General features: G+C 46.2%; 5 protein-coding genes across 5 annotated transcripts; 3 read left to right on the plus strand and 2 right to left on the minus strand.

The window, feature by feature from the left end:
• The first annotated feature begins 829 nt into the window (after positions 1–829).
• QC761_602790 (uncharacterized protein) lies at positions 830–4500 on the plus strand. The gene is made up of 5 exons (XM_062880727.1): positions 830–1039; positions 1090–1835; positions 2112–2850; positions 2909–3984; positions 4045–4500. The coding sequence occupies exons 2-5, from the start codon at positions 1829–1831 to the stop codon at positions 4110–4112; spliced, it is 1890 nt and encodes a 629-aa protein (XP_062729424.1). The 5' UTR covers positions 830–1039; positions 1090–1828; the 3' UTR covers positions 4113–4500.
• Positions 4501–8650: 4150 nt separating this feature from the next.
• QC761_602785 (uncharacterized protein) lies at positions 8651–9710 on the plus strand (the record flags this gene model as incomplete). Its single annotated transcript, XM_062880726.1, has 5 exons — positions 8651–8654; positions 8795–8863; positions 9004–9090; positions 9155–9421; positions 9535–9710. 5 exons carry the CDS (start codon positions 8651–8653, stop codon positions 9708–9710), a joined length of 603 nt encoding a protein of 200 aa, XP_062729425.1.
• Positions 9711–10442: 732 nt separating this feature from the next.
• On the minus strand, positions 10443–15280 carry STU1 (suppressor of tub2 mutation). Its single transcript, XM_062880725.1, has 2 exons — positions 14052–15280; positions 10443–14004 (listed from the first exon to the last, which is right to left on the minus strand). Exons 1-2 carry the CDS (start codon positions 14639–14641, stop codon positions 11196–11198), a joined length of 3399 nt encoding a protein of 1132 aa, XP_062729426.1. The 5' UTR covers positions 14642–15280; the 3' UTR covers positions 10443–11195.
• Positions 15136–16504, plus strand: QC761_602770 (uncharacterized protein). The gene is made up of 2 exons (XM_062880724.1): positions 15136–15974; positions 16118–16504. Exons 1-2 carry the CDS (start codon positions 15164–15166, stop codon positions 16342–16344), a joined length of 1038 nt encoding a protein of 345 aa, XP_062729427.1. The 5' UTR covers positions 15136–15163; the 3' UTR covers positions 16345–16504.
• On the minus strand, positions 16420–18717 carry QC761_602760 (uncharacterized protein). Its single transcript, XM_062880723.1, has 2 exons — positions 18230–18717; positions 16420–17768 (listed from the first exon to the last, which is right to left on the minus strand). Exons 1-2 carry the CDS (start codon positions 18252–18254, stop codon positions 16654–16656), a joined length of 1140 nt encoding a protein of 379 aa, XP_062729428.1. The 5' UTR covers positions 18255–18717; the 3' UTR covers positions 16420–16653.
• Positions 18718–26370: the final 7653 nt, after the last annotated feature.

Consider the following 26370-nt stretch of genomic DNA (forward strand, 5'->3'; position numbering starts at 1 on the left):
GACAAAGTAAATTATATATATAGATCTTCAAGCATGAAGGTACTTCTAAGTATCTTCCTCGATCTTAACCTATGTTTTAAAAAATGGAATGTCTTATAATATAACTTGTTTTATTTGTAAAATGATCTTGCAATTCTTGTTCAACGTTAAGAATAACCTTGATAAGTATTTTATTAGGGAAGAGTCTGGTGGAAGAAGCCACAGTGGCACCCCAAAGTGTAGGTGCAAGATAGTTGATTTGGCAGAAAACTGTGGTGTATAGAGAAGGCTATCCAACATGCATGTGTCTGTGCACCCCTGCCATTTGCATTGCTACTGCCATTGCGACTGCCTGGCCTCAACTTGCTTATAAGAGTCGTGGAATTATTTTACAATTAAAAGTAGCAGATATGTTGGAACTAACCAGGTGCTTATTTTCTAAACAACCCTTGGGGTGCTACGGTAGGTACTTAGTCTGAGTGTGAGGAGAAATAAGGTAAGCCGTCTCTATGAACCTCGGCCGCTTGGCTCATGCTTTGGTGAGGGCGAATCTGCTGTGGTTTGTGTCAGCCCATGATTCTGGGTATCTAAGCTTAAACTGCTAATTGCTTTATTTGAGAGTTGATCTGATAGGTCAACAGTTACTCCAAGAGAAATAATAAGAGTGGGGTGTAAGCCAAGCTCTGTGGGATTGAGAGTTGTGAGAGTGAAAAGGACAAGCTTGTGGTGGACGCTTGAACCACGTCAACCCCAGATCGGCGCCAGGTGGCGCCCTTGGCAAAAGCTTGTTCCGACAGGGGTCACAAAAGTAGCAACGGTACCCGACTTACAGAAGAACTGTCCAATCATGGGGCGGTATTTGCTCCAAGAGCTTCACCAGGACGACAGACTTGCATGGATGGAGGGTTTGATGAATCTTATCGTTGGATTCACCGTTACACCGTTGGTCTGCAAGAGAACAGTGGAGTGGGAATACAAATCGGTTCTTTGAGAGACTGTGGGTGCGTGCGGTTGGGGGCCTCCAGGAAATGATCAGCTATGGGATGGATGGTGAGGTGAGGTGAGGGTTGACATCACTTCCTGCCGAGACCCAGCTCACATGAGAAACAGCGGCAAGTAACTCTTTCCCGGTATTGACTGTCATACCCCTCAGACCGGGAGTCTGCTTACATGCGTCGCCAAAACTTCGCTCATCACTGTCGCAGAAGCGCTGACATGAACCTCTGCGGACCGCCACCAACCTCAAGTTCTTGATATCTCATCCCGTCGCGATCCCTAGGCAATACCACCGCATGGCAGTCCACTGCCCCTCCTCCTCCACCCTCTTGATTCCGCGAAACAGCTGCTACTGGCACGACACCACTTATCAAACACACCTATCAACTCCGGATCATCAAGGTGCCCATTCGTCTTTGCATCTCATGCTTACGCCCCATATCCTTACCGCTGTGTTTCGTGAAGTTTCACTCTGGCCAGAAGACCAGTTGATACCCTACGAGATCGGTCATTCATGCGAGGCGGGGAGCACCAATCGCGCACTTATCTACACGTCCTCTTTCGCACCTTCGTAGCCAACCGTCGCTCCTCGTTTCCTGTGCACCGCAATCAATCTTGAGAGGACGCTCCTCCTCACCAACAACCAAATCACCCTCCACCAACCGCCAATCGCGACAACACCACACCACAAAGCCGTTGTGCCTCCCTTGCACGGCGCCACCGATTCATCCTACCCAAACCACCGGGACCTCAAGCGGCGAGATTACGTCGTGTGCACGCCGACCAGCTCTAAAATACCAAATAAGCTTTCCGAGCCCCTCTCTCGACCCACTTCACCGCAAGCGCGTGGACAATGTCTTGTAGGCACCCTTGATTCAGGGCGCCCCTTTCGCTCTGGTCGTTCTGCTTTCCCTGTTGCCCTGCTTCTCTGTGTCTCTTGGCGATCTGCTGCCAAGGCCTCTCGCTGTACACAACGGCAAGCAGTGCTCAAACACCGCAAGGAGACACAGCGTCTGCCTGTTCCAGGTCGAGTGACATGGCATTTCCCCCCATCATGCCAAGCCAATCCCGGGTTGGGCCTTCATTGTGACACTGAACCTTCACTAACCACACAATGTCTTCTTTTGTTTCTGCAGATAACGCCCACCAGACCAAACAAGCGGCACGCAACGTGGCCTGGCACAAGTCGAAGTGGAATATCTTCCCGTACTCACGCAACAAATACACACATGACTCTACCAACACTGCAGCATGGCAGTCGGCCAATGATCAGGATCTCGAAGGCCATCCGCTGGAGGGGTTGCCGATCAGACCGTCGGATGACCCAAGGACCCCGGGAATCCCGCTGAACGGCCCCGGGTCGACGAGCAGAAACATCAATGCATCGGGACGGACCCCTAATACGGCTGATGGCCAGTTTGGAAGTAATGAGACGTTTGTTGGCTCGAACCCTTTGTCGGTAGGGGAGCAGAAGGTCACTAGCAGTGCGCTTAACAAGTTACCAGCGATGCGCTGGAGATTCAAACGCAGTGTCACAGGCGATGCGACGACGACATCCGAGGGGGCTACTGCCGATGGCGTCAAGAAGAAGAAAAAGGAGTCGAGCAGTTTCCTCAAGCATGTCGAGCCTAAGGAGCCGTTCACGGTTAGGAACCAGATCCAACGGGTATTCTTCAATTCATGGATCAATGTGTTGCTGATTGCAGCACCGGTTGGTATTGTAATTGCCAATATTCACTCTGTCAGTAAGATTGCCGTGTTTGTGGTTAATTTTATGGCAATTGTTCCCCTGGCGGCCATTCTGGGGTTTGCGACGGAGGAGATTGCGTTCAGGACGGGCGAGACTGTGGGTGGTCTATTGAATGCCACCTTTGGGTATGCTATGTTGACTCCGCATGGCGCTTTGTGATATGCTGACCGGACATGATGACAGAAACGCAGTCGAACTGATCGTAGCCATCATCGCGCTTGCTGATCGTCAAGTCGTCATCGTTCAGACCTCCCTCATCGGCAGCATCCTCTCCAACTTACTCCTCGTCATGGGCATGTGCTTCTTCTTTGGCGGGCTGCGGAGACGGGAACAATACTTCAACACCACCGTTGCGCAAACTTCTGCCAGCTTGCTCGCCCTCGCCGTGGCTAGTGTGATCGTTCCGACAGTGTTTGACCGATCCAGCCAGTCGCCACAGAACGATGTTGCCAAGCTGTCTCGAGGCACCTCCGTCATTCTCCTCTTCGTTTACTGCGCCTACTTGTTCTTCCAGCTCAAGACGCACTCAATGGTCTTTGCCGAAGAAAGCCAGAAGGTTCAAGCCAAACCGTTCACCCACCCTATGCGACGCAGCGTCCCCGAAGGCGCCGTCTCTCAGGGACTCGTCGCCCCAGCTGGCATTATCAGTGGTCATGGTTTGGGGTCAGAGCAATCCGAGAATGAAAAGATCCGGGAAATGGTGACCAAGCCTCCTATGAGGAGTGCTTCGGGGGCAACCCAAGGCGGCACCGTCAGTAATCCCGGCAAAGGCAGTGTAGAGGAAGACAACGACAAAGATGAGGTCACATTGCACTTTCTCGTTGCCATCGCCACCCTCGCCGGGTCTACGGTTGTTATCGCCATTTGTGCAGAGTACATGGTTGACTCCATTAGCGCCATCACCGCCAGCGGGGCTGTTTCTGAAGAATTCGTCGGCTTGATTCTTCTTCCTATCGTGGGCAACGCAGCCGAGCACGCCACTGCTGTAACTGTCGCCATCAAGGACAAGATGGATCTTGCTATTGGGGTGGCGGTGGGTTCGAGCATGCAAGTGGCGTTGTTTATCATCCCCTTGCTTGTTATCATTGGGTGGGGGATGGGGATCGATGCCATGACGCTGAGCTTTGATCCATTCCAGGTGGCGGTGTTGTTTGTTGCGGTGTTGCTGGTGAATTATTTGATAAATGACGGGAAGAGTCATTGGTTGGAGGGGATGTTGCTTATGTGTTTGTATGCCATCATTGCGATTTGTTCTTGGTGTAAGTTTCCTCGCAGTGAAGAGTTTTAGACAGTAAGATTGCTAACGTGGCCATGTGTAGGGTACCCGACCGATGGGAGTAGTATTTCCGGAGGGGGGAATAACAGGACTTTGGAGTTGAGTCTTTAGGGGGGTGGTGATGGCAGGGGGTGGGAGGATGGGGTAACGCGATGACTTTTTCTTTTTAGTCTGGCTTGTAGAGTACTTGAGAGGAGTGTTCTCCTAGGTATAAGAGAACAGCATAGAAGGAGGCGGCAGGGGAATTTGTATATGAGGAAGACTCTACACGAGATGTTGAGGGGTTGATGTTGATAGGGGCATGCCCTAGAGAAAGTGATATTGCTGATGAAAGTTGGGGTGAATGTGTATGACTGTTGATTTGAGTCTTTCAAGATTACTGATATGCCTATTGATTGCGCAGAAGGCCTATTTGCTACTTTGTCAAAGGATTTTGGAGTAGTTTTGAAGGCTTTTTGAGTCGCTTTAAAGGGGCTTTGAGTAGCTTTGGAGGAGTATTGACTGTTGGTCTCCTTTATTTTCCCGATTGGGTCTTCTGCCATAATGTCTGAGGGGCAGTACTGCACTTTGTAGCTTTGAATTATTAATGGGTATGGTGATTCTCAAAATTTATCTTTGGTCTAAACTTTTGGTGTCGTTTGTCCGTCTTTTATCTCAGCTTCTAAATAGTCTTTTGTCTTAGCTTTTAATACCGATTATCCAAGCCTAGAATGTTTGTTTATGTTTACTTAGTCTAAACCTTCAAGAGAGCTTCTGGTGGTGATGGTTTGTCTTTGGGATTTCTTTTGGGAGATTGTCTGCGTTTTTGAAGTGGTTATTATGTGTGAGATGATGTTGGCTAACGAGGTTCTGAGAGTTGGGGTAGAGTCTTGGTATTGGGGAGGTCATAGAGAAGGGGTGTGAGTTCTTTTTGGGAGATGCTCTTGCGAGCAGCGAAAAAAGACTGTCGTGAGAGGGCGCATTTTTCCTGTCTTTACCTCGTTTGCTCGCGCGGGGACAGAGTGTGGATCTTTCATTTGCGAGTGTAACATGAGGAATATGTTTGAAGAGTTCACCATGCATGTATGCGTGTGTGTATGTGGTAAAGTGCTATTGTGTATATGGTTTAAGTTGGTGAGAGAGCTGGGGTTTTGGCACTGGAAGTTGGCCACTTCATGGGTGACCATGAAACATACCTAGTGTCTTACTGTGTGATAGCAGCAAAACATATTTGATGAATGTCTGGGTACTCAACATGGTGAGTTAACTCGCAATAGCTGAGATGGATTTGAAGGGTCTTTACTACTCGGTCAGACAAAAAAAGCCATTGGGATGAGATTTGTCTTTGAGATGAAATGTGGCTTCGGGATGAGATGTGCCTAGTGGGATAAAATGGTGTAACTTTGCTTCACCATTAGTTGTAGAATGATGAACAAGCGCGAGTGAGAGAGCCACCGAGTCCATTCAGGGGTCATTGACCTTTGAGCCTCACAAACTGCCATCAACACATCCCGACTGCTGTCTGTCTCAGAGTACGCCCAAAACATAATGAACTGCGATGGAGAACTGATTGATACTTTTTAGCAATCCAGGGCTTTCATATGAGCGGTGTGGCCAAGGCCGGCACCAAGTCAGATCTACCAAAGCCAAATCCAGACAAAAATCTGGATCTCTGTTAGATTCCTTTGAGTTGATATATTTGATATGTTTACATAACCCCGGGAAGAAGGGTTATAAGCGAAAATCATGACGGAGATCATGATGGAAACAGAGCTGGTCTCTACAAGAATAATGAACGGTAATATATCAAAGCATACGGAATCTCTTATCTCATCTTTGGACGTATAGAGTCTAGGCTTTACCTATATATATCCAAGCTTCATAAGTGTGTAATCTAAGCTTTCAGTGTCCATGGTCTCAGCTTATGATTGCTTGCCCATCAAAAATGTTCTTTTTTCTTACAGACCGTTGAAGGCATTTCTTTTGATTTCGCTGGGGGGTAGCCAGATCGTTTAAATATTATTGGATATTTTTGCTCTCTTCACATGGTACCAGTTCAGCCAACATATCTAGAAAACGCCTTACTGTATGTATGCCTTGACCCTGGATTTCACCACTGCTGCGCCATCAGCAACCATGTTTGAAAATTTGTGAGTGGCCACATCATGAAGTCACCTTTTGTTCCAAGGAGGACGGTATCCCAAGCCACAGCTTTGGCAGGGGTCTTGGGAGAGAGGCAGGGAGGCGCAGCCATAGATGCTCGGGTTCGCGCGAAGGCCAGTTGTACTTCAGTTGTCAGCAGATACGTTTTTTAGCCAGGAAAATTTGATTCTTGACAGCCACAAAACAAACGTTAAAGGACGTATTATCCCCAACCTGAGCAAATACCTAGGTTACCTTGGCTGAGAGACAGCTTTCTTCACTGGCCCCCACAGAGAAACGGTGCATTACGACTGGGCAAGGACCTTACGTTTGCCAATTTTCGCTCTCGCGTGCTATGACTCCATGTGCGCATCACTTGGAAGCCTGCCCCTCGTGGTGAGCCGCGGTCTGGACAAATAAAGACGGCACAGCACACATTCTGATCCCTACAACTTTTGAATTCAAATATGATGGCGCCATCTCTTCCCCAGTCGCCGAAATGGGGCGACATAATCGTCTAGGCGGGGAACTTTCGAGGTGTCAGACCCCCTGTTGGTCCTACGTCTCGTAAAAAAAGAAAAATTCGATCATACAGGCCATAAGCAGTGTTGATCAGTGAGGCAATTTATGCTCTTCTTCCGGTTCAGAATCGCTGAGCCCGCACACAAGGCAAGTCGGGGGATTGCGGAGAGGCTTAGTCCCACATCGTGACCAGAATTCGAACGCCGAACGCGGCCCGGGACGTGTGCTTGCAGTGGGCTTCCGAATTTGCCCCTGTACTCCCGCGTGCTGGAACGGCGGGTCCCTCGGCGACGTGCTAGCCTCTGAATGATGTCCAACATGCCTGACTTGAAGGTTTTGCTGTCTTCTTCCTCCGTGATGGCTCGTTTGTTACTTACTTTTCTCAAATCCTTCCACCTGTTTGGGTTTTGGTCAGCTTGCACAAAACTTTTTACACATAGTCATACGATACTCCTCACTGCTCACCTGTCGTTACCCATAGCGGTCGACCATACCGCCCCCGTCAACATGACCATCACCAACCCACTCCCTTCCCCGCCAGCGTCTCCTCAAAAGCAAAGAGACAACAAAACGAGCAGCACCGCTTCGGGAACCCGACACCATGAGGACAAAACTCCCAAAGACCTTTCCCCGTCCTCCTCTCGCAATATGTCGAGCGCGGAAGTATTCCAGAGTAGAAGACATGTTCTCGTGAAGACTGCTCATTCTGCCAAAGATCTTCCAAAGCAACCCGCCGGCGTCTACGGCAGACGTTCCAATTTTGGCTCGGTCGACCAGAAGTCCGAACAACTTCTTGCAGCCAAGGGCAAGGCCAAAGAGTATGCACGTCAAGTTGTGCCGACACCTTCCACCCAGGAGCCCAAAATGACACCAAATGACCAAGAGCACAAGAATTCAAGATGATCCCATTCGTTCGGCATCATGCAAGTTTCCCGGGACTTCAAAATCGTCTATATGCCGTTGTGTTATATTCTTCTAGAATCATCACTATGATTGAAGATGTTGGTATTCGGCAGGGTCGTGGATGCCATCGGTGCAGATCTCATTTTTGCTTCACGTCGATCTCGGTACCGGGGATCACCATTATGTAGAGAGCTGTTGGTTTCGAGGGCTGTTGGATTCAGAAATCATTCCCTTTCTTCGACATATCTTCGTTTTCTTTCCCGACGTTAGCTGGAGGAATACACAACGCAAGATAGGCGGCATCAACATACCCGGAAGGTTGGACCCTTTTTTGGGATACACATGGGAATGTATTGATGGCCAATGTGGAGAGAATAGGGGGTAGCTCGTCTGTATATAATGGCCAAAGATGTTGGAGGCAGGGCCATCGGATGGTTGCTAGACAGGGCGCATCTCTGTAGATAAAGAAGAGAAGAAGCACATCCACATTATGCCGGTTGATCACTAAGCCACCTATATCCTGCATATTATACCCACCATTACCCAAAGCCTTGCTGCAAGTTCAAAATAGTTCGAGCATGGTGTGTGATTGATATCCACAAATGAGAAGATGCCGTCCCGCCCGGAGGCTGCAACCACCACCATGTGCCATTTTTTTGGTTGTTTCCGCAGCCTTGTGGGATCAAACACTCATTCTTCCCAATGACATCATCGCAACTACCACCAACTAGATCTCCGAGAGTCAAATTGGATGCGCACACTTGAGTAAGTCTGTATCATATCTCTTCTTGGCCATTGGTGACACATTGAAGCATGAGCGCTAACGCACGTTCCAGGTTATTGTACTCATTAGGAGGAATTGCTTTCTCTCATCCAGGCTTCATTCCGCTCTCTCTGCGTTGTCTTGGTTGAGGAATCTCACCCTCCCAAGGTCGGATCAGTCAACATGCATCACGGCTTGCATGCCTTCAGCGCCCATCATAGGCGGTCGATTGAGAAGCATCTGCTGGAGTAGCCTGCTGGGCATACGCTCACCACCTGGAGATGGAGCGCCTTGGTGCTTGAGAGTATATTGGCAAGCACAAGGCTCTGGATAACCGATGATGGGTGTGTGAGATAACAGCCGTGGCAGTTTCTCTGGAAGTCATGAGGTTTGGCTGCCATTGAGCTACCTCCCGCGGGGACCGCGTAGTTCTCTCCTTCACGGCTTCTCTCTTTCACCACATCATCGTAAAGGAGACAGAAAGATATACTGGCGATCAGGGAGTTGGACAAGCTTGATCTGGAGAAAGGGTTGTTCATCCAGGAAGTCACGAGTAAGTATCAACAACTCTTTATCGGCCTGCATTCTTTACCAGACCGTAAGGCTCTGAGGGCTGCCGTCTTTCCCCACGAAGTCTGGAAGAGTCCGCCATTCTAAGAGAATTCTTCCATATACTAACTCCTTAATCACTAGGCAGTGATGGTAGCCCCACCAGCAACACGGAAACCCTGAATAGCTCAGATTTTCCCTTCCGAGAGGCTGGAGGAGACGACAGCGGCGGTAAGTATACTCCCTGGTCTACCTTGCGCACCCACCTGCCTGGTTGCAGGCTGACTCAACCCAGAACAACCGTTCGTACGCACTCAGATTGCAGAAGAGAGACAAGGATGCCGAGAGTGGCTCTTTTTCCCTGCCTGCAAAGCACAGTTCTCCTTCATTTTGGACCACTGGGCTGCCAAGTCCAAAGAGACCTTCCAAGAGGTGAAGGAGTTGGAGCAGGAGAACCGAGCACAGGGGCAGGATGGCTATAAGAAGTGTCTGATGAAAAATGCTTTTGGTCGGAAGAAGCAGGAGCTTGTCGACAGGCTTACGATGGAGTGTAAGGAACTCGGTATGTCTTTTTATTTTGTAGTCTGGAGCAAACTATCAGAAGAGACAGAGCTAACCCACGATGGTCTGTATAAAAGGACGGTTTTCACACTCGCCAACACCATCATGCATCAGCATTCGCCCAACCAGACCATGACAGAGGATTGGACCCTGAAAACTCGGGCTTTGGGTTGCTTCCTAAAGGCTACCGGTCTCTGGGCCCACGGCCCAGCGCCATCGACAACTTTGTGGTTTCCACCGCGGAGATAATGAGCAAAGCAGGTTGTAGCGTCAAGGTAATTCTGTTCTAATTGACAAGTCTGGTCCCACAGATCTTGAGATGCTAAGACTGTATGTTCTACCAACTCTTTTCTCCTCCGCCAACCAGAGCCAGAGACCCGAAAGTCGTTTACAATGAGCTATCACCCTCCGCATCCTATCACATCTCTTTATCATCCTCATGGCAGCGATCTTCTTCGTTCTTCCTGTTATGATAATGTACCTAGTGCCCACGAAGAAAATTGGCAGTGTGATGGTTATCATAGCCTTCAGTCTCTTATTCTGCGTTGGGTCATTCTACTTTGGAGGTGGAAGCGGCGGGCTGCAGTCAGACCACAAGTTCCTGCTTCTCTTTGCGTATACCAGTGTGGTGGCTACTCTGCTTTCCAACTTGGCACAGAATCAAGATGTTGGGGTACCTGTTGCGGACTGATTGATCTCTTTGTGCATGTGCATATGGTGCTGCTGCCTAGCGGAGGCTTTGCAATACCATTTACTTCTCTCTTTGTCATAACGAGTTTAATGAGCTGTTAAAGTAATACATAGTGGATGGAAAGCAGTTACCAACCACCTACTCAGGGGCTGCAGATACTTGGTGGCTTTCTTGAGTCTATCTTCAAAGACTTGCCAGATAGATTAGTACTAGGTGAAGGAATGATATTGTCTTCATATTTCAGCTAGGTAAACAATAGATCCTGTGAGTACCTACTTAGAAAGCTTGGATATAAGACTAAGAGTTGCGATAAAAGTACGGGGGAGTTAGGATCCTTGGTAGATAAGAAAGCGGTTGAAATTCCCCCCTCATACTCGAGTTATTACACCATTTAAAATCCTATCCCATCTCTAGATAAAACAATCCAAGCCTTCACCACCTTAATTAGACCTAAGCCTTAATAACCTTCCATCTAAGCAATAGTTAGCCTTTATCTAGATACTTACCATATTTAATCCTAATACTTACTCTCCTCAATCTAAGCATCTGCTATATTTAATCCAAGCATTAAGGGTGCTCAATCTAAACATTAACGGTCCTCAACCCAAGCATTGACGGTCCTCAATCCGACCTTCATAGACTAGTATTCCATGAACAAAAGTGGTATTAAAACTCGACTAACCGTTCCCAACAAACTCGTGTACCACAACACAAAGTTATAGAAGTGAGAGGTGCAACAACAAAACCCAGAGAAAAACGCCCAGAAGTGGAAGAAACAAAAAAGAAGAGAAAGATATCGAAACTACAAAAGCATACTCAACAAAGAGGCTATATCAGCACGTGTAATCCTGTACACCCAGCCCCAACCCCAAGCCAGCCAACGAACCAATCCCTCCCTAGAGATATACCCCTATCCCATGTCATTATTTCCCATTTTCTGCTCTTCGTTTCCCTGTTTACAATCCCAAGCAGAACAACACTTGAATAGATCCCCTCCGTTTCCCTCAACACACACACACTCACACACACAAGAACTCCAACACCCCCCAGCGAAAAGAAAAAAAACCCTCGCTTATGTCCCCCCCTAAGCAGCACTAGCACTCACACTCCCCTCCCTCTGCCTCCTAACAATATAATAGGTAATCAAACTCTTCGGATCCTCCCTTACCCCCTTAACCGCCTCCCAAAACCTCCCCTCCCCAACCCTCGCATGCATCACCACACAAAGCAACACCGCATCCATCCTCACCGCGCTCTCCACACTCTCCAGACACTTCGCCGCCAGCCCCGCCAGCGCCTCCAGCTCCCCCTCACTAGGCACATACCCCTCCCCCTTCTGCTCCATCATCTCCTTCAGCACATGCAAGCCCATGCTCACAACCCTACTATCCCTCTCCGCGTCATCCACATTCAACCCCTGCATCATCCTCGCCAACACCATCACAATCTCCCCCGCATCCCCCAACATGACCAGCTCACCGGCCAGCAACTCCAACCCACTAACCATGTGCGTCCTCCCGTCGTAACACGACCTCGCCCTGAGCAAACTCTCCAATCCCCGTGAGACGTGAGGCTGAAACCTCGCTCTCATCTTCTTGAGCATAACCTTGATCGTGGCCAGCACTTGAGCCTTGACATCCTGCACCTTTTCCGGTGCAAGGTTCGGCAGAGGGGACTCGAGGTACTCAAACAGCCCAATCAGCAGGGCATCAAACTTCTCATCGGTGATCAAGTCCTTGTGGTTGTTGCTGTCCCTGATGATGGATTGCAACTTGCGGAACCCGTGCACGTCCAGAGCCTTGGCCTTGACCTTAGTAATTCCGCTCTCCAGCAACCGTGAGTTTTGCTTGAGTTTCTCGGGGGACATGACACTGCCCTTACTGATGTCGCCATTCTCGCCGGTGCTGACAATGACCGGGGCTGGGCGGAGCAGTGTAGCCGCGTCTTCATTGACCGGCTTGTCCTCCAACACGGGTACCTCAAAGGTGGGTTTTGGCGGAGATTGTTCTGCCGTGAAAGGGTCCTCATACACCTTTAGGGTAGTCGGGGTCGTGGTGGTGGAAACTGGCTCCACGATCTGAGGGGCGGGGCTAGGTGGTTTTGATGTGGGAACAGGGAGCTCAATCTCTTCGTGATCATCGACAGACGGGACTGCAAACTCCTCTCTTGTCCGAGAGGGTGTATCCGACAAACTGGGAAGGGTTTCCACAGACTCTAGGGGGCTTGGCTCATAATGTCTATCATGGGGTGGTGTGTGTTTGGCCACGGATATCGTAGGTACACTCAAGTCCACTGTACTTGCTCTCGGGCTACTGAATAGGGGTTGACCAATCCTGGAAGGCGTATTGCGCAGCGATGCAAATTTGGGAGTTCCTGCTCTGGCGGGTGTTGGAAGATTCGACTCGGGCTGATTCGGACGGGTCGGCTTAGGGAGTGTCCGTTTCGGAGAGGATGATATGGATTTTGGGGTAATTACTGACTTTGGCCTTCGGGAATCCGGCGGGCTGGTTTGCTCACTGGAGGCTTGCTCGTGACTTCGTACCGAGTAGGGTCCTGCAGTTGCTGGCCTAGGAGCAACCTCGGGTCTCTTACGCCCGGGTCTCATGGGTGCACCAGAAAGTCCACCAGTGGTTGACTCGGGTCGCGTGCGGATAGCCATTGGCTTGGGTGCTGTTGCTGCGGGAGCTTCAGAGGATCCTGTGGCCGTTCTGACCGGTGAGAAATGTGCCATGGCCGAACCAGGCCGTGTGGGGGGGTTCTTGGTGGAAGTCCCCGCCATAGCCTTCTTTTTGGCCATGATCGCGTCGCGAATGCTCGGTTTTGGTGCCTCCATTGTACTCTTAGACAAACCGAGTCCTGGTCGAGCTCCGCCTGCGACTGGCTGTCGCTTGACAGGGTTGGGATTGTTGGCGTCGTTTCTCAAGAGCTTTTGCGCTGTTGCGTCGAGCCCATCCATGATAACCTCTGCCTTCACAGGCCAGATGGCATTGAACTTCCAGAACGTCGCGCGAGCCTTCTCTCTTACTCCTGGGTTAGCATCCCCGAGACCCTTCTTGATGCACTTCTCAATGACCTCCAGGCCTCCCGTATGTTCCACATGATGCTTATGATGTGCTTCCTTGACCAAGATGGTCTGAAGCCACCCGCAAGCGTAGAGTCTTGGCTGGACGTTCTTGTCCTGAGTCGCAAACCAGATATGTTGCATTATTCTTGGTGTCGTTGTAACATTGGAGATAATGGCATCGACCGTCATGTTTGCTTGCTGACTGGCCAGTTTCTTGGTCGAGGCGGCAAGCTTGATGAACGTTTGCATGAGTATCTCCACCATAGGATCGATTCCTGGGCCAAACGCCCTCGCCAAATCCTGAATAAGGTTGCATCCATGGGTGCACAGGCTCGTTCTTAGCGAGGTAACGGCCTTGATCATCCCGTCCAAGAGTGCCCGAAGCCCATCAAGGAATCGTTCAGTGAAGTCTTGCGGAGCATTGCCAGCGACAAGTTTGCGAAGCTTAATCACGTTCTTTTCTCGCTCCATCCAATTCTGCTCTGTCTCTCTGCCCTCGAAATGGGCGTGCATGTCTCGTAGTATCTCGTCCAGCTCGCTCTTCGTGTTGACGTATGACGGCTCCACCGGGTCCGAGGTCTTGGAGCTATCGGGAGCTGGAGTAATCGGGCGGTCGATGGCATGGGAGGATGCGCTGGCTGAGAGGGCTGCACGAGAGGCTGGGCGAGAAGCAGGACGGAGGTGATGCTCGTCTATCGAATCTGCTTGTGAGGCTGACGCAGAACCGGTAGGGATGAGCTCTTTTACGATCGCTTGCTCGATAGCTGGTCGAACTTTGCAATTCTTCAACTGCCTTTTTAGGTCCGATTTGGCCGTATTGGGGGCATTTCTGGTCAAGTCAGCTTATATCCTATACTTGATAGCTTGCGGGCATACCTGAACAATTCGATGACAGTGGTCTTGGCAGTGTCGCGAACAGTGGCATCCGCGTCCTCAAGCAAATCCATCAAAGATGGCACATAGCTCCTAAACGGCATGCTACTCTCCTGGTGCATCTGAAGGAGCCAGTGCAAGCTTGACTCCTTTGCCCTTGGGTTCTTCCCGGTCATGGCCAAGTTGCGTACTGCGCGCTCGACTTGTTCAGGCGCCACCTTGTATATCGTGACAAGAGCCTGTGTCGCGATATATCGAATCTTATCTTTATGATCGCCCAGTTTCTCAGCCAGCAGCGGCAATGTCCCTGTGCGCGCAACCTCCTTCGACAGGCCCTTGGGATCTTGCTTTCTCAGTCGGGTGAGGAGATGGTTGAAGGTGCCAAACCCAGTATTAACCAGAACGCCATGCTGAGAGCTGGACGCAGATCGGAGGGCGTCGAATAGTGGCGCGATACATGGCTCGGGGATGTAGTGCGACTTGATGCAGGACTTGGCTACGTTGATGTGTTGAATCTTGGTGTCGACAGGGGCGTCGGTGCGCAGGATATTGGTAAGGTCGATGACCTGCTGCTCAGAGATTGGTTCTGCCATATCCTCCAAAGCAGAGGATTTCAGGTGTGATTGCGATAAAATGGATGGAGGAGGTTTTCGACGTTGCGGGACCGGGTCGAGGTGGTATGCTTAAAGGTCGGTCGCAGTGGTAGGTTGCGGAAAATGGCAGAAAGAAAACAAAACAAAAAATGAGCTGCTTATTAAGTTGTCGGCCCAGGGTTTTTATCAGCAAGCTTTCGCGACAGGATGCCGGCAGTCGCGCCCGTTATAGGGCTCCAAAGACGCGCAATTGCAGGGTCGAAAGAGTACACGCGGACCTCGACTTGAAGCTTCGTTGCCGTTCCTTGTGGTGGATTGCTAAGGTAAATTTGGCTCGACGTCGATGAGGAAGGGACACAGACCACAATTCTGTTTGCGGGATGTTCTCTGCAGCTTTTCGTCACCCCTTGCCCACGCCAAGTGGAGCACGGGCCATGCAAATGACTGCTGTCAGGGGTCTCGGCATCCTCAATTCTCCGCAATTCTCCACCTCCTGTTGCTATTTCCCCACCTCTTATCGATATGCCCCGCCTTCTAGAACACCACGCTGTCGGTGTTGGTGCGCAATGTAAGCGGCACCTCCCTGCATACAGCTGGACCCGATATAAGCTTGAGCTGGGAATAGCTTCCTACCAAATGCCATTGTTCATTTTCTCCCAAACATCATCCTCCCCTCGTAAAACCGCAATCATGACCTTCTACGAACAAACCCCAGCCCCCAGGCCCACCACCATCCTCGAACCTCCAATCTCCCGCCCATCCGACGCCCCATCAGCAACCGAATCTCCCATCCCAATCCACCCCCCTAGGGACACCACCCCCAATGACCCCAAAACAACCACCATTTCCTCCCCCAAACCCTTCCCCCTCCCCACCCTCCGCCTCGAAAACCGCCACCTAATCCACCCCGCCTCCGCCCTCCTCTTCACCTCCATCAACCCCGCCACCGTCCTCCCCGACTGCCTCCAAAACGTCCTCCGCCTCCTCTACCACACCCCCTCCTCCCACTCCTTCACCCCACCCCCAACCCGCTCTGTCACCCTCATATTCCGTGACATGGACGGCGTGGCCTACACAACCGGCACCGACCTCGACCACGACCACAAAGAAATCCACTTCAACCTCAACCACATTTCCAACGTAGCCTCCCGTTCCAACAGTCCAACCCGCGTCCGTGACGAGATCATCGGCGTCATCACCCACGAACTGGTCCACTGCTACCAGTGGGACGCAAAACACACTTGTCCAGGGGGGTTAATAGAAGGGATCGCTGACTGGGTGAGGCTGAATTGTGATTTGTCCCCGCCGCATTGGAAGAAGGAGGTTGATGGCGGTATTGCCCCCTCCCCCCCCTCCCCCTCTTTTCCATTTCAACCCCCTCCCCCTCTTTTCCATTTCAACCCCCTCTCCTTTTTTACCTTTACCCCCTAACCCAACCCTCAATCACCGCCCACCCTTACTAACATACCCAAAAAGCCTGGGACAGAGGCTACCAACATACAGCCTACTTCCTCCAATACCTCGAAGATATCTTCGGCAACAGCACCATCCGCCACCTCAACGACCACCTCCGCCACCACAAATATCACCAGGACTCCTTCTGGGAAGAGCAATTCAGGCTTGGGGTGGAAGAGTTATATGAGGGTTACGTCCAGCATCACAAGGAAGAGGAAAGGAAGAATAAGAAGCAAGACGACCTTTGACTGTAATCCCCCGCAGCATATCTATATTATACGAGTTACGAGACACGATGATACCTACGAAGACATCCTCTTTATTTTGGCAATATTCTGCTAGATTTCTCAAAAAAGATAGCACGGGCCTATAGTCACCCCTAACAAGAACACCCAAGCCTGACCACCCATTTCCCTGTTATGAAAACCGTTGCTAACGCCCAAAACACCAAACATATATAATGCAAACCCAAAACAGGAAGAAATGGTCGGTGGTATCGCGGGTATACATCCATAGACCCCGTATAAACATCATCAAGCACATCAACCGCGCCTCCTCTAAGCCCGAGCAACGCTCTCAGTCTCGCTAATCACACTGCCAACCTCGGACCAGCTACCAGGAGTGGCGATCCCATCGTCACTATCGCTCATGACGCCATAGTCCCCATCCTTGGAGGAAGCAGCATCAAAGTTGACATCAACGCCAGATTCAGCGATAGAGGCAATGTCATCGCTAGGCGTTCTCTGTCCTTGGCTGAGGTACTCCCCATCAGACATCGGTGGCTCAGGCGTAACAGGCAGAGGCGAGTAAAACCCAGTGTTGGACTGAGCCCACGCCTGAATCGAGGCATAGGCATCAGACTGGGTGCTGCTGTAGCTGGCAGACATGTCTTGCTCCTCCTCGCGGCCGATGGTCTCGCTGCGGGTGGTGGGAGTGTGAGTCCCATCCTCGGTCTTCTCATAGGCGTCGGGAAACTGATCACGGAGGCTGGTATCGTTGGATTGCGAGTCGAAATCAAAGAGAACTTCAGAGTTGGTAGCAGCAAAAGCCTTTTGCGCGGGCTCAGGGCTCTGGCTGCGGGGAGTAGCGGCATAGATATCGGATACGGTTTCGTCATGATCGGGCTTCAACAAATTGGCGGCTTCCGTCTCGTCGATGTGAGGGCGCTCTTCCAATTCGATACCGTGCTCATCAGCAAAGGGGTTGTAAACCATTGCGGCATTCAGTCCGCGCACGCCTTCGAGGTTGCCACGGCGTCTAACCACATTGTTTGAATCATCCGCTGGGTTGGCGCCAGTGTTGTAAACCAAAGTACCGCGTTCACCAGAGTTGTCAGGCCGTAAGAAGTCGTCAAAGGTAGGAAGGCGAGGAGTGGGCGATTCGGCCGATTGTGACTGTTGTTCGTTCCGGCGAGCGTTCCAATACATCAGTTCCTCTCGTTGTCTCCTCCGTGTTTCGTCGTCAGCATCAACATTGTGAGATTCATAAAATCCGTGAGCGTCTTCTGGGCGGTTGAAACGGGGCTGTCGGTTGTCTGGGTCGAAGTCGTCACCGAGAGAGCGGAGGGCGATGGCGATGCGTCTACGTAGGTCCTCGGCTACGCGGCGGACCTCGGGGCTTTCATAGATAGCTACAGCTACGGCTGCAGCTACGCCGACAGCAGCTATGCTGACTGAAGCAAGCAAAGCGTGGTTAACAGGGGGCATGTTCGATGTCTGGTGTAAGGATGATGGGGGGATTGAAGAAATGCGATAAGCGGAGTGATAATGATAAGGTAGAGAGAGTGGGGCAAGATCAAGCGTTGGGAACTTCTCGACTTGGAAACTTTGAAGATATTCCTCGCTGCCTCCCTCTCACTGACAGTTGCTGAATGAGAAAGCAACAATACCAAACCCGAGAAAGATTCAACAGAGATCAAGTATCCCAACGATTAAAATGAGCTGCCTCGAGGCTTGCGTGTCGTCCATTCGCCACTTGTCACGGGAGTGGCCAGTGCTGACCTAAACCCCAGGCGACAAACAACGACGGTGATTCGCACTGAAGAATTGGCGGGGCAGACAAGGGTGCGGGGAACACAACGCAAAAGACAATGCTGTGGTTTTTGACAGGAGAAGGCTAGTAACAATAACTTACCTTTGGCCGCGATTGGCAGTGGCATCTTTGGAGAGAAACGGCTTCAATCTCCAAAACCTGCTGGCGACGGGTTTGTTTGGCGGGTAGAGGGTGATGGAAGAGGGAAAAAGGCAGTCAAAGGAAAGTGACCCAGATAACTGGGAACTGGGGAGCGGCAAAGCAAGTTTGCGCATGCACGCTCGGTGAACGGTAACTCCCTCGCCCCTGGAAAGCTTACGTAGAGTGCAGGCGGGCGGGTAAGGCGGACCGGAGGCGCACCTCCATGGCAGGGCAGTGGGTAACTCAGTTTGGTATTCCAGGCACGGGCTCGGGGGCTTCCCCTCACTTTAAACTCATTCAACCTTGGCGTTTATGAGCAGGTGATTCAGTGCTCCAGATGTTTGACATGCTGGACAACGATGAGTGGTCAATTCCTACAAGAATGGCCTTCCCGTCCAGTCACTTGTCCATGCAGCTGCATAGAATTGACGAATGACCGCTGATAGCATCAATGCTCAGTTTAGCAAATCAAGGAGTTTAGAGCCTCGTCACCGACTCAGAAACTCTCGCGAGTACTGGCCTGATTGCGTGTCAGCCTCGGGTGTGGCGCAACTGGGCGTTAGTGTAGATGATTGACTACACCACCACCACATTGAAGCGCATAATGTTGATATGAAGTTATGACAGTCCAAATGACCAGCGTATGAATTGCAGTTAATTCGTCGATTCCGGGAGTAAGAAGTAAGTTTTGGCTATTCGAGAGATTCTCTTTGTCTTCAGATCTGAAAGAGAAGTTTCCACACATTCTCTCAGCCTTCTAAGTGGACATCTCACATCTCAAGATGAGGTAGGAACTGGATAACTTAGCCCTGCTTTTTACATAAAAACTAACCCCAGCTTCATTGACTTACAGTCCAAACATTAGATATTTGAAATCCTAGCTTTATATATCAATCGTCGTGACTCTACCTACATAGATGCCGTTCTAGTATAAGATGTCCCAGACCTGGCTTTGTGTGCTTATTGTCTTAACTTGACTGAAATTCTTTATGATATAGGAAAGGGTTGTTAATTATCTTAGGTAGTCTTTTTTCCCAGCTTTACTTTAGAAGGTCTTTGCTTTCTTAAGACTTAATTCCAACTTGGTGTATCTCAATCTCAGCCTAATCCTAACTTTCTCTATCTGAATCCCAGCGTAATCTCCGCTTTATAGATATACCTGTTATATATACCCATGTAAATAGTCTTAACTTTTTCAAAACTTGAGTAGCATGAACTTTTTTTATTCTTTTTCTTAACTTAATATACCTCTATTCTCATCTTTAGTACCTCAACCTCACATTCAAGCTTTATATTCTATTATTCCAGCTCTTTCCTAGACTCAGTCCCAACTTTGAATGTCTATTATCTTAGTTTTCCATAACTTCAGTCCAAGCTCAGTCCCGACTTTATATGTCCATAATCTTAGCTTCAAGTAACTTCAGTCCCAGCTCTATCCCATCTTTATACAAAGGTACCTTAATACATATAACCTTCAAATAGAATTAAGAGCGTCACTGAGCACAGGTTTGCACAGGTCTGTACAGACTTGAATTGTGTTTGAGCTAGGTACGAGAGTACATCATACGTATATTTGAAGTTACCTAGCTAACAGACCACCCCAGCTATCACCACATAACACGATGTTGAATCGTGAACTTGTCCACCTCAGATTGTAATCCCTATCCAAAATCCACCAAGTTACTTGTAATGCTTGGTATGATGCGTGAATTCTCATCTCAGCAATGGCAGTGATCGTCACAGCATTCGCACTTTCCGCATGTCCACGACGAAGAGCAGTGTTTTTACACACTGTTGTGCTGGATGAATGGGGCCGAAAGAGGACCCAGCAACTCCTAGTGGTTCATTCATATGGGTCAACTGAGGCAAGTGATAGCACCAACGACTTCAGCGACACAGCGCAGCTAACTGAAAATGGGATCCGGGGCTTGAAGATGAGCAAGAGTCTTAAGAACTACACAACTATTCGAAGTGTGCTCTCCGAGAAAGACTGGACTGCTCGGTCTCTCCGAATCTGCTTCCTTTTGATGCCTTGGCAGGATGGTATTGAGGTGACGGATGAGCTCATGAAGGCGGTAATTGGGTGGGAGGGCAAGCTTAATAATTTCTTTTTGAAGAGCTTGGATCTATCAAAACACACTCGCCCCAATGCCGAAGGTCAAGATATTGGGGTGGCTGACCAGCAGTTGCCGAAGTCTCTGGAGAAGGCGAAGGCCGACGTCGACAATGTGCTCTGCGATTCCTTCAACACATCCGCTGTGATGAGAATCCTCTCTGATCTTGTCACCGAGGCGAACTCAGCCGAGAAGCTTGCCGACAAAACAGTCCTCTCCCTGGCGCGCTGGGTTACTCGCATTGTCACCATCTTCGGCCTGGATCCTGAAGGGGATCTCACCAATTCAGAACGTATAGGGTGGTGTGGACTCGATATTCCGGCGCCAGCAAAGCCTTACATATACGCTGCATCGCAATTGCGTGACAAGGTCCGAACAGTAGCAATCAGCTCGGCGGTCGATCATGATGCCATTTCCAAGCTCGCTGATGAGGCAACCCTCGCCACGCCTACCTCCATCGACACTTCAGAGCCTTACAGTAAGGTGCTGCAGGAATTCTGCAAAAATGTTAAAGATTTGGCATCTGAGAAAGCACCGGCCAAGGATTTGCTTGTCTTGTGTGACCAGCTTCGCGATGTGCACCTCTGGAACCTAGGGATATATCTGGAGGACCGCAATAGCCCTCTGTCTGCCTTGGTGAGGCCTCTCGATAGGTCTCTCATAGAGGCTTGCGCAGAGCAAGAGTCCCTTACCATCGCCAAAGCCAAGGCCAAGTTGGAGCAGAAAGCAAAGGAGGCTGAGAAAGAGAGGGAGCTGCGGGAACATGCCAAAATCAATCCTGTGGCAATGTTCAAGACTTCTGAGTATAAGGAATGGGATGATAGTGGCATTCCTACTGTGGATGCCAAGGGGGAGGTTATTTCTAAAAATAGGCGCAAGAAGTTGGTTAAGGAGTGGAGAAGCAGAAAAGTTGCACGATGATTGGCTGGCAACCCAGTAACTGGCTTAGGTAAGGGCTAGCTCCCTTTTTTTCCTCTGTTTTTTCCTCCGTCTTTCCCTCCACCAGATATTACTACCCTACAAAGGTTGGAAGAGATAGGGGTTATGTACGCATAGGATATCGTCGCAGAGGGGGGGGGGGGCGGCGGATTTCAATAGAATAAGGGCTCCAGACAGATTCTCCTTACTCAGCCAGTTCCACATCACCTCCGTTTTTTCCATTCATAATATAGGAGTATAAGAAGTTTGGACTGGGGAAATAAAAGTTGGGACGAGAAGGGATAGAAGTTGGGATGGAAGATAGGAATGCTGGGATTAGAAGGGTAAGATGCTGGGATTGGAAGATGGTGATGCTGGATTAGAAAGGTAAGATGTTGTGATTGGAAAGGTGAGATGTAGAGATTGGGGGGGTGAGAAGTTGGGACTATATGGGTGAGAAGTTGGGACGAGGCTGGGATAAAAGTATTAGGGGTAGGTTGGATGACCAGGAAATGGACCACATTTGATCTGGTCCACCACCTCCACACCAGCTACACAACCTTGTTGAGATTACCCCTGAATACTCACACTGGCCACAACAAAACTAATATTGGGTCAATTTCTATGGGAGTTATACCAAAATGTAGCTCAATCACTGTCAGAGCCAGATATTGCATTTGCTTCTCGCTTACGCCTGGTTTGAACCCGATAACATGCGCTGCGCCGCATAGGCTGGGCTAGCTTTAGCTACTCCACTTCCTCCTTAGCTACTACTTTTTCCTCCACCATCCTCCCTTTAATGTAGGCCTCTTCTAGTTTATAAAGCCTTATAAATTCGGAATTTGAGTTTTTTTTATTTAACTTACGCCTTTTTATTACTTTTTAGGCCTTTTAGGTATTTTATTAGTACCTTACTGTATTAGCTTTATAGATAAATATTTTAGATTTTAGTATAAGTATAATATTAATAAAGGTCTTTATTATAAACGGTTTTCCGGCCGCCGTATAGTTTTTAAGTAAGTCTCGAACCTTCTTAGTTACCTAGGAATCTCCCACGGTATAGAAAGTAAATATTTTTAAAAAGCAATCTAAATCTTTTAAATCGTCTTACAATAGAGTTTTCCGTCGCCGTATTTTCCGACCTTTCTTTCCTAAACCTTTCTTTAAGCTTCGATTAGCTACGTAAACTTTTCTTCGATTTTAATACGGCCGGTCCTTCCTTCTTAACTATATAAGCTATTATTACTAGCGCGCCTTTCCTTTTTTAAAGTAGTTAAAGCGTAGGGCATTTTTTATATTTAGGACTCCTTATACTTTTTAACCTTATAATATAATACGTAATACGTTAATTATTTATATCGAAAGTATAGATTCGACTCCCGTCGAGGTTCTTTCTTACGGTAATAAAAGCGTATAATATTAGTTAAGCCTAAATTCTTTTTTACTTTTTAATTTTATAATATAATATTGTCACGGTTTTGGGAGACAGTGGGGCACACCGGACCAATCAGGGCTGGACCGTACGATCGAGCGGGGCTCACGGTCCAGAAGGACGGAACGGACCAATAAGGTGGGGACCGGGGACCGTGGTTGGTCTCACGGTCCACGGTCCAGTATCGGCCAATCCGGAGAGGACCGAGGACCGTCTGTAAGTCAACGGTCCACGGTCCCCTGATCTATATATACGGAGGAACTGGCCGGTGTAGATAGACAGTTCCGCAGTATGCAATTCAAGCTTGTATTCACGGTATCTTGTGTCTACATTGAGACATTTTGTTGTGTACTCTCTAGCTACACCGAACCAGGATTATTCAGAAGCAGCCTTCAACCGGTATCCCTTTCAGAGGTTCTGAATAGGGGTTCGTCATAAATATATAATACGCCGACTATTTTATTAAAGGCGTAAGTTCGATTCTTACTAAAGTTTTTCTAAGTTTAAAAATATTTAATAAGATTTTTTTAAGCTTAAATATAACGAACCCCTGTACAGAACCTCTGAAAGGGATACTGGTTGAAGGCTACTTCTGAACAATCCTGGTTCGGTGTAGCTAGAGAGTACACAACAAAATGTCTCAATGTAATCACAAGATACTATAACTATAACTTAAATTGTATACTGCGGAACTATCTATCTACACTAGCTAGTTCCTCCGTATATATAGACCTTAGGGCTCTAAGGTGCTCGCTTTACTATAGCCCCGATCACTCCTAGCACTTTATATCCTGCGAAGTACTCGTCGTACTATACCTTCGATCACCCGTAGTATATTATATCCTATAGACTACTCAAGCCTTTCGGCGCTATAATACTTTTAGCTAACCTTAATTAGCTACTTCCTATCTTCTTTAATAATTAACCAAGAACGCCCCGCGCCTTTATATACTACGCGACCTACCGTTAAGTTAACTATAATATAATACCCTTCCTCCTAGATTAACGCTCCGGCAATTATATTTTTAAAATAATACTCGATCCCCTTTTTCTATAGTAACCCTATAGTAAGTTTTCTTTCTCTTTTATTTTACTATTATATTTAACCGTATAAAAAGGCCCGTTTATATAAGTACCGACCGTTATTACGATTAAATATTTTTCTTTAAAAAGTTCGGCTTTATTATACCTAAATATATTAATTATAAAGAAAATAGCTTTAAATATATAACTTTTCCTTAATATAATTAATACTTTTTATATATTAAATTAAGTCGTTCTCATTATAATATTTATAACGTAAATCGTAAATTCCTTCTTAAATTACTTTTTTATTTTTTTATTAATCCCGTAATCCGTTTTTTTATAAAGGAAAAAAAATATTTAAATACCGAAAAATAAATTATTTTAAATAAACTTTTTTATTTCGAAATATAATCGCGTACCCTCGAAGTATAAGCCTTTATTACTTTCCGTCGCGAATTTCGTTTTTTTAAAAAAAAGGAGAGAGAGTTTTTCGCGCGGCTTACTACCTTATATAGCCCGCCGGTAATAAATACCTCCGCCGCTTTTTCTTTTACTATTGCTTTTACTTTAACCTTTTCCTTTTTAGATTTTTCTTTAGGCCTTAATTAGCCTTCTAATTTTTCTTTCGATCTTAATATAGCCGGCCCTTTTTTTTTAACCGCTTAAAATAGTTTTAGCGATATACCTTCTCCTTCCTAAAATAATTAAGGTACATAATACTATTTATATTTAGTCCTCCTTATATTTTTTAACTTTATAATATAGTATATAGTACGCGGATTATTTTACCGGAAACGTAAGTTCGATTCTTACTAAAACTTTTTCAAGTTTAAAAAAACTTAATTTTAAATTTAAATTTATTTTTATTTATTTAAGTTTTAATCGGTTTAAATATTATTAGTAAAATTCTTTTAATTTATTTAAATAACTAAAATAAATTTATAATCTTTATAAATTATTTATAAACGAATATTTTAATTAATTAACTAAATACTTTAATTTACTTTTATTAAAACATAAATTTAATATTTTTCTATATTATACTTTTCTTTTTTATCTCTATTATTATTTGTATATTAACCTTATTTACCGGTAGTACGGGCTTTAGAAGTAAAATATAAAAGGTATATAACCGTAAATATATTATATTAAATAATTTCAATTCGAATATTATTTTTAATTTTTTTTTACTTTAAATAAACTTACTTTTTTATAATTTAGTTTCTTATTAAGTTTTTTAATATTATAGTATTTCCGTATTCTTTTTTTTATAAACTTTAATTTTAATTTAAATTTATTATAAAATATATATATATTATTTACTTTAAATTTAACCTTAAGTACTTTAAAGGTAAGTTTTTACTATAAATTTATTTTATAACCGAAACTTATAAAGAAAAATATAACTTTTATAATCTGTATTAATAATATATTATATATTAGTTATACCGTAAATAATAATTTAACTTAATTATCTTACTAGAAATTAATATAATTTTGTAAATATTATTCTACGATTTAATTAAGCCGTTCCGTTTAACCGTTTATTTAAAGGTAATAAACTAATAATATTTTACTTACTATTTTTAATTTTATTATTAACGCTTTTTAAAATTTCGATACGAATTTAATATCGCAATCCGTAATAAATTCTTTAAACTATATATATATTATTATAATATATTATAATATAACGTTTACTAATTACTTTACCGACTAAGTTTCTTTATATAGCAAAAAGTATATTTATTTAATAAACTTATCGATTACCGTTAATATATTATTATATTTAACGCCGGTTACTATATTTTTAAATTTTAATAATTTAATAATAAAGTTTATAGTAATTAAACTTTATAACCGTTCCGTTATTAATAGTAACTTTAAAAATCCGTAAGGCTTATACTTTATAATCCTTATTTCTTCGTATATATAGTATAATTAAATAGCTTCCTTAACGTCGTTTTTAATTTTCGGCTAATTAAAATATTATTTAATTCTTTTTATAATTTTAATAATACTTATATATCCTCCGAACTTCGATATATAAATATTTATTATTAATACTATCCGGTTACCTAGCTTTATATATATTCGATTTTTATACTATAATTTTCTTTAATTATTTTTTTTAAATACCTTATAGCTTTAGCTTTTTTTATTAATATTATTCTATAATATTATTATTTAACTTCCTTTAATATTTATTAAAAATAGTTTTTTTATAATATATCATATAATACTTTATTTATAGTTATAATAAATATTTAAAAATATTATTTAACGCCTCCTTAAATAATAATAATAACTTCCTAAATATATCTTTATAATAATTAATACGCTAGCTAAATACGTTTACCTTAGCGTTCTTTGATCCCTTTTTATAATTAATTTAAAAATTAAACTCCGAAAGAAACTTTAATTATTATTTTTACCGTACGTTAAGGACCTTCGTAATAGTAAAGTACTATAGATTTTTATAATCCGTATAAATCTATATTTCGTACTTAATACTACTAAAGTATAGCCTGTATTCCTTAAACGCTTTAATAATAATAAATAGCTTTTTATTATAAATTAAATAGTTTTAACGTATTCTTTTAAGTTTTTTC

Source organism: Podospora bellae-mahoneyi, chromosome 6 (genome assembly GCF_035222275.1).
Source record: "Podospora bellae-mahoneyi strain CBS 112042 chromosome 6, whole genome shotgun sequence".
NCBI lineage: Eukaryota > Fungi > Ascomycota > Sordariomycetes > Sordariales > Podosporaceae > Podospora > Podospora bellae-mahoneyi.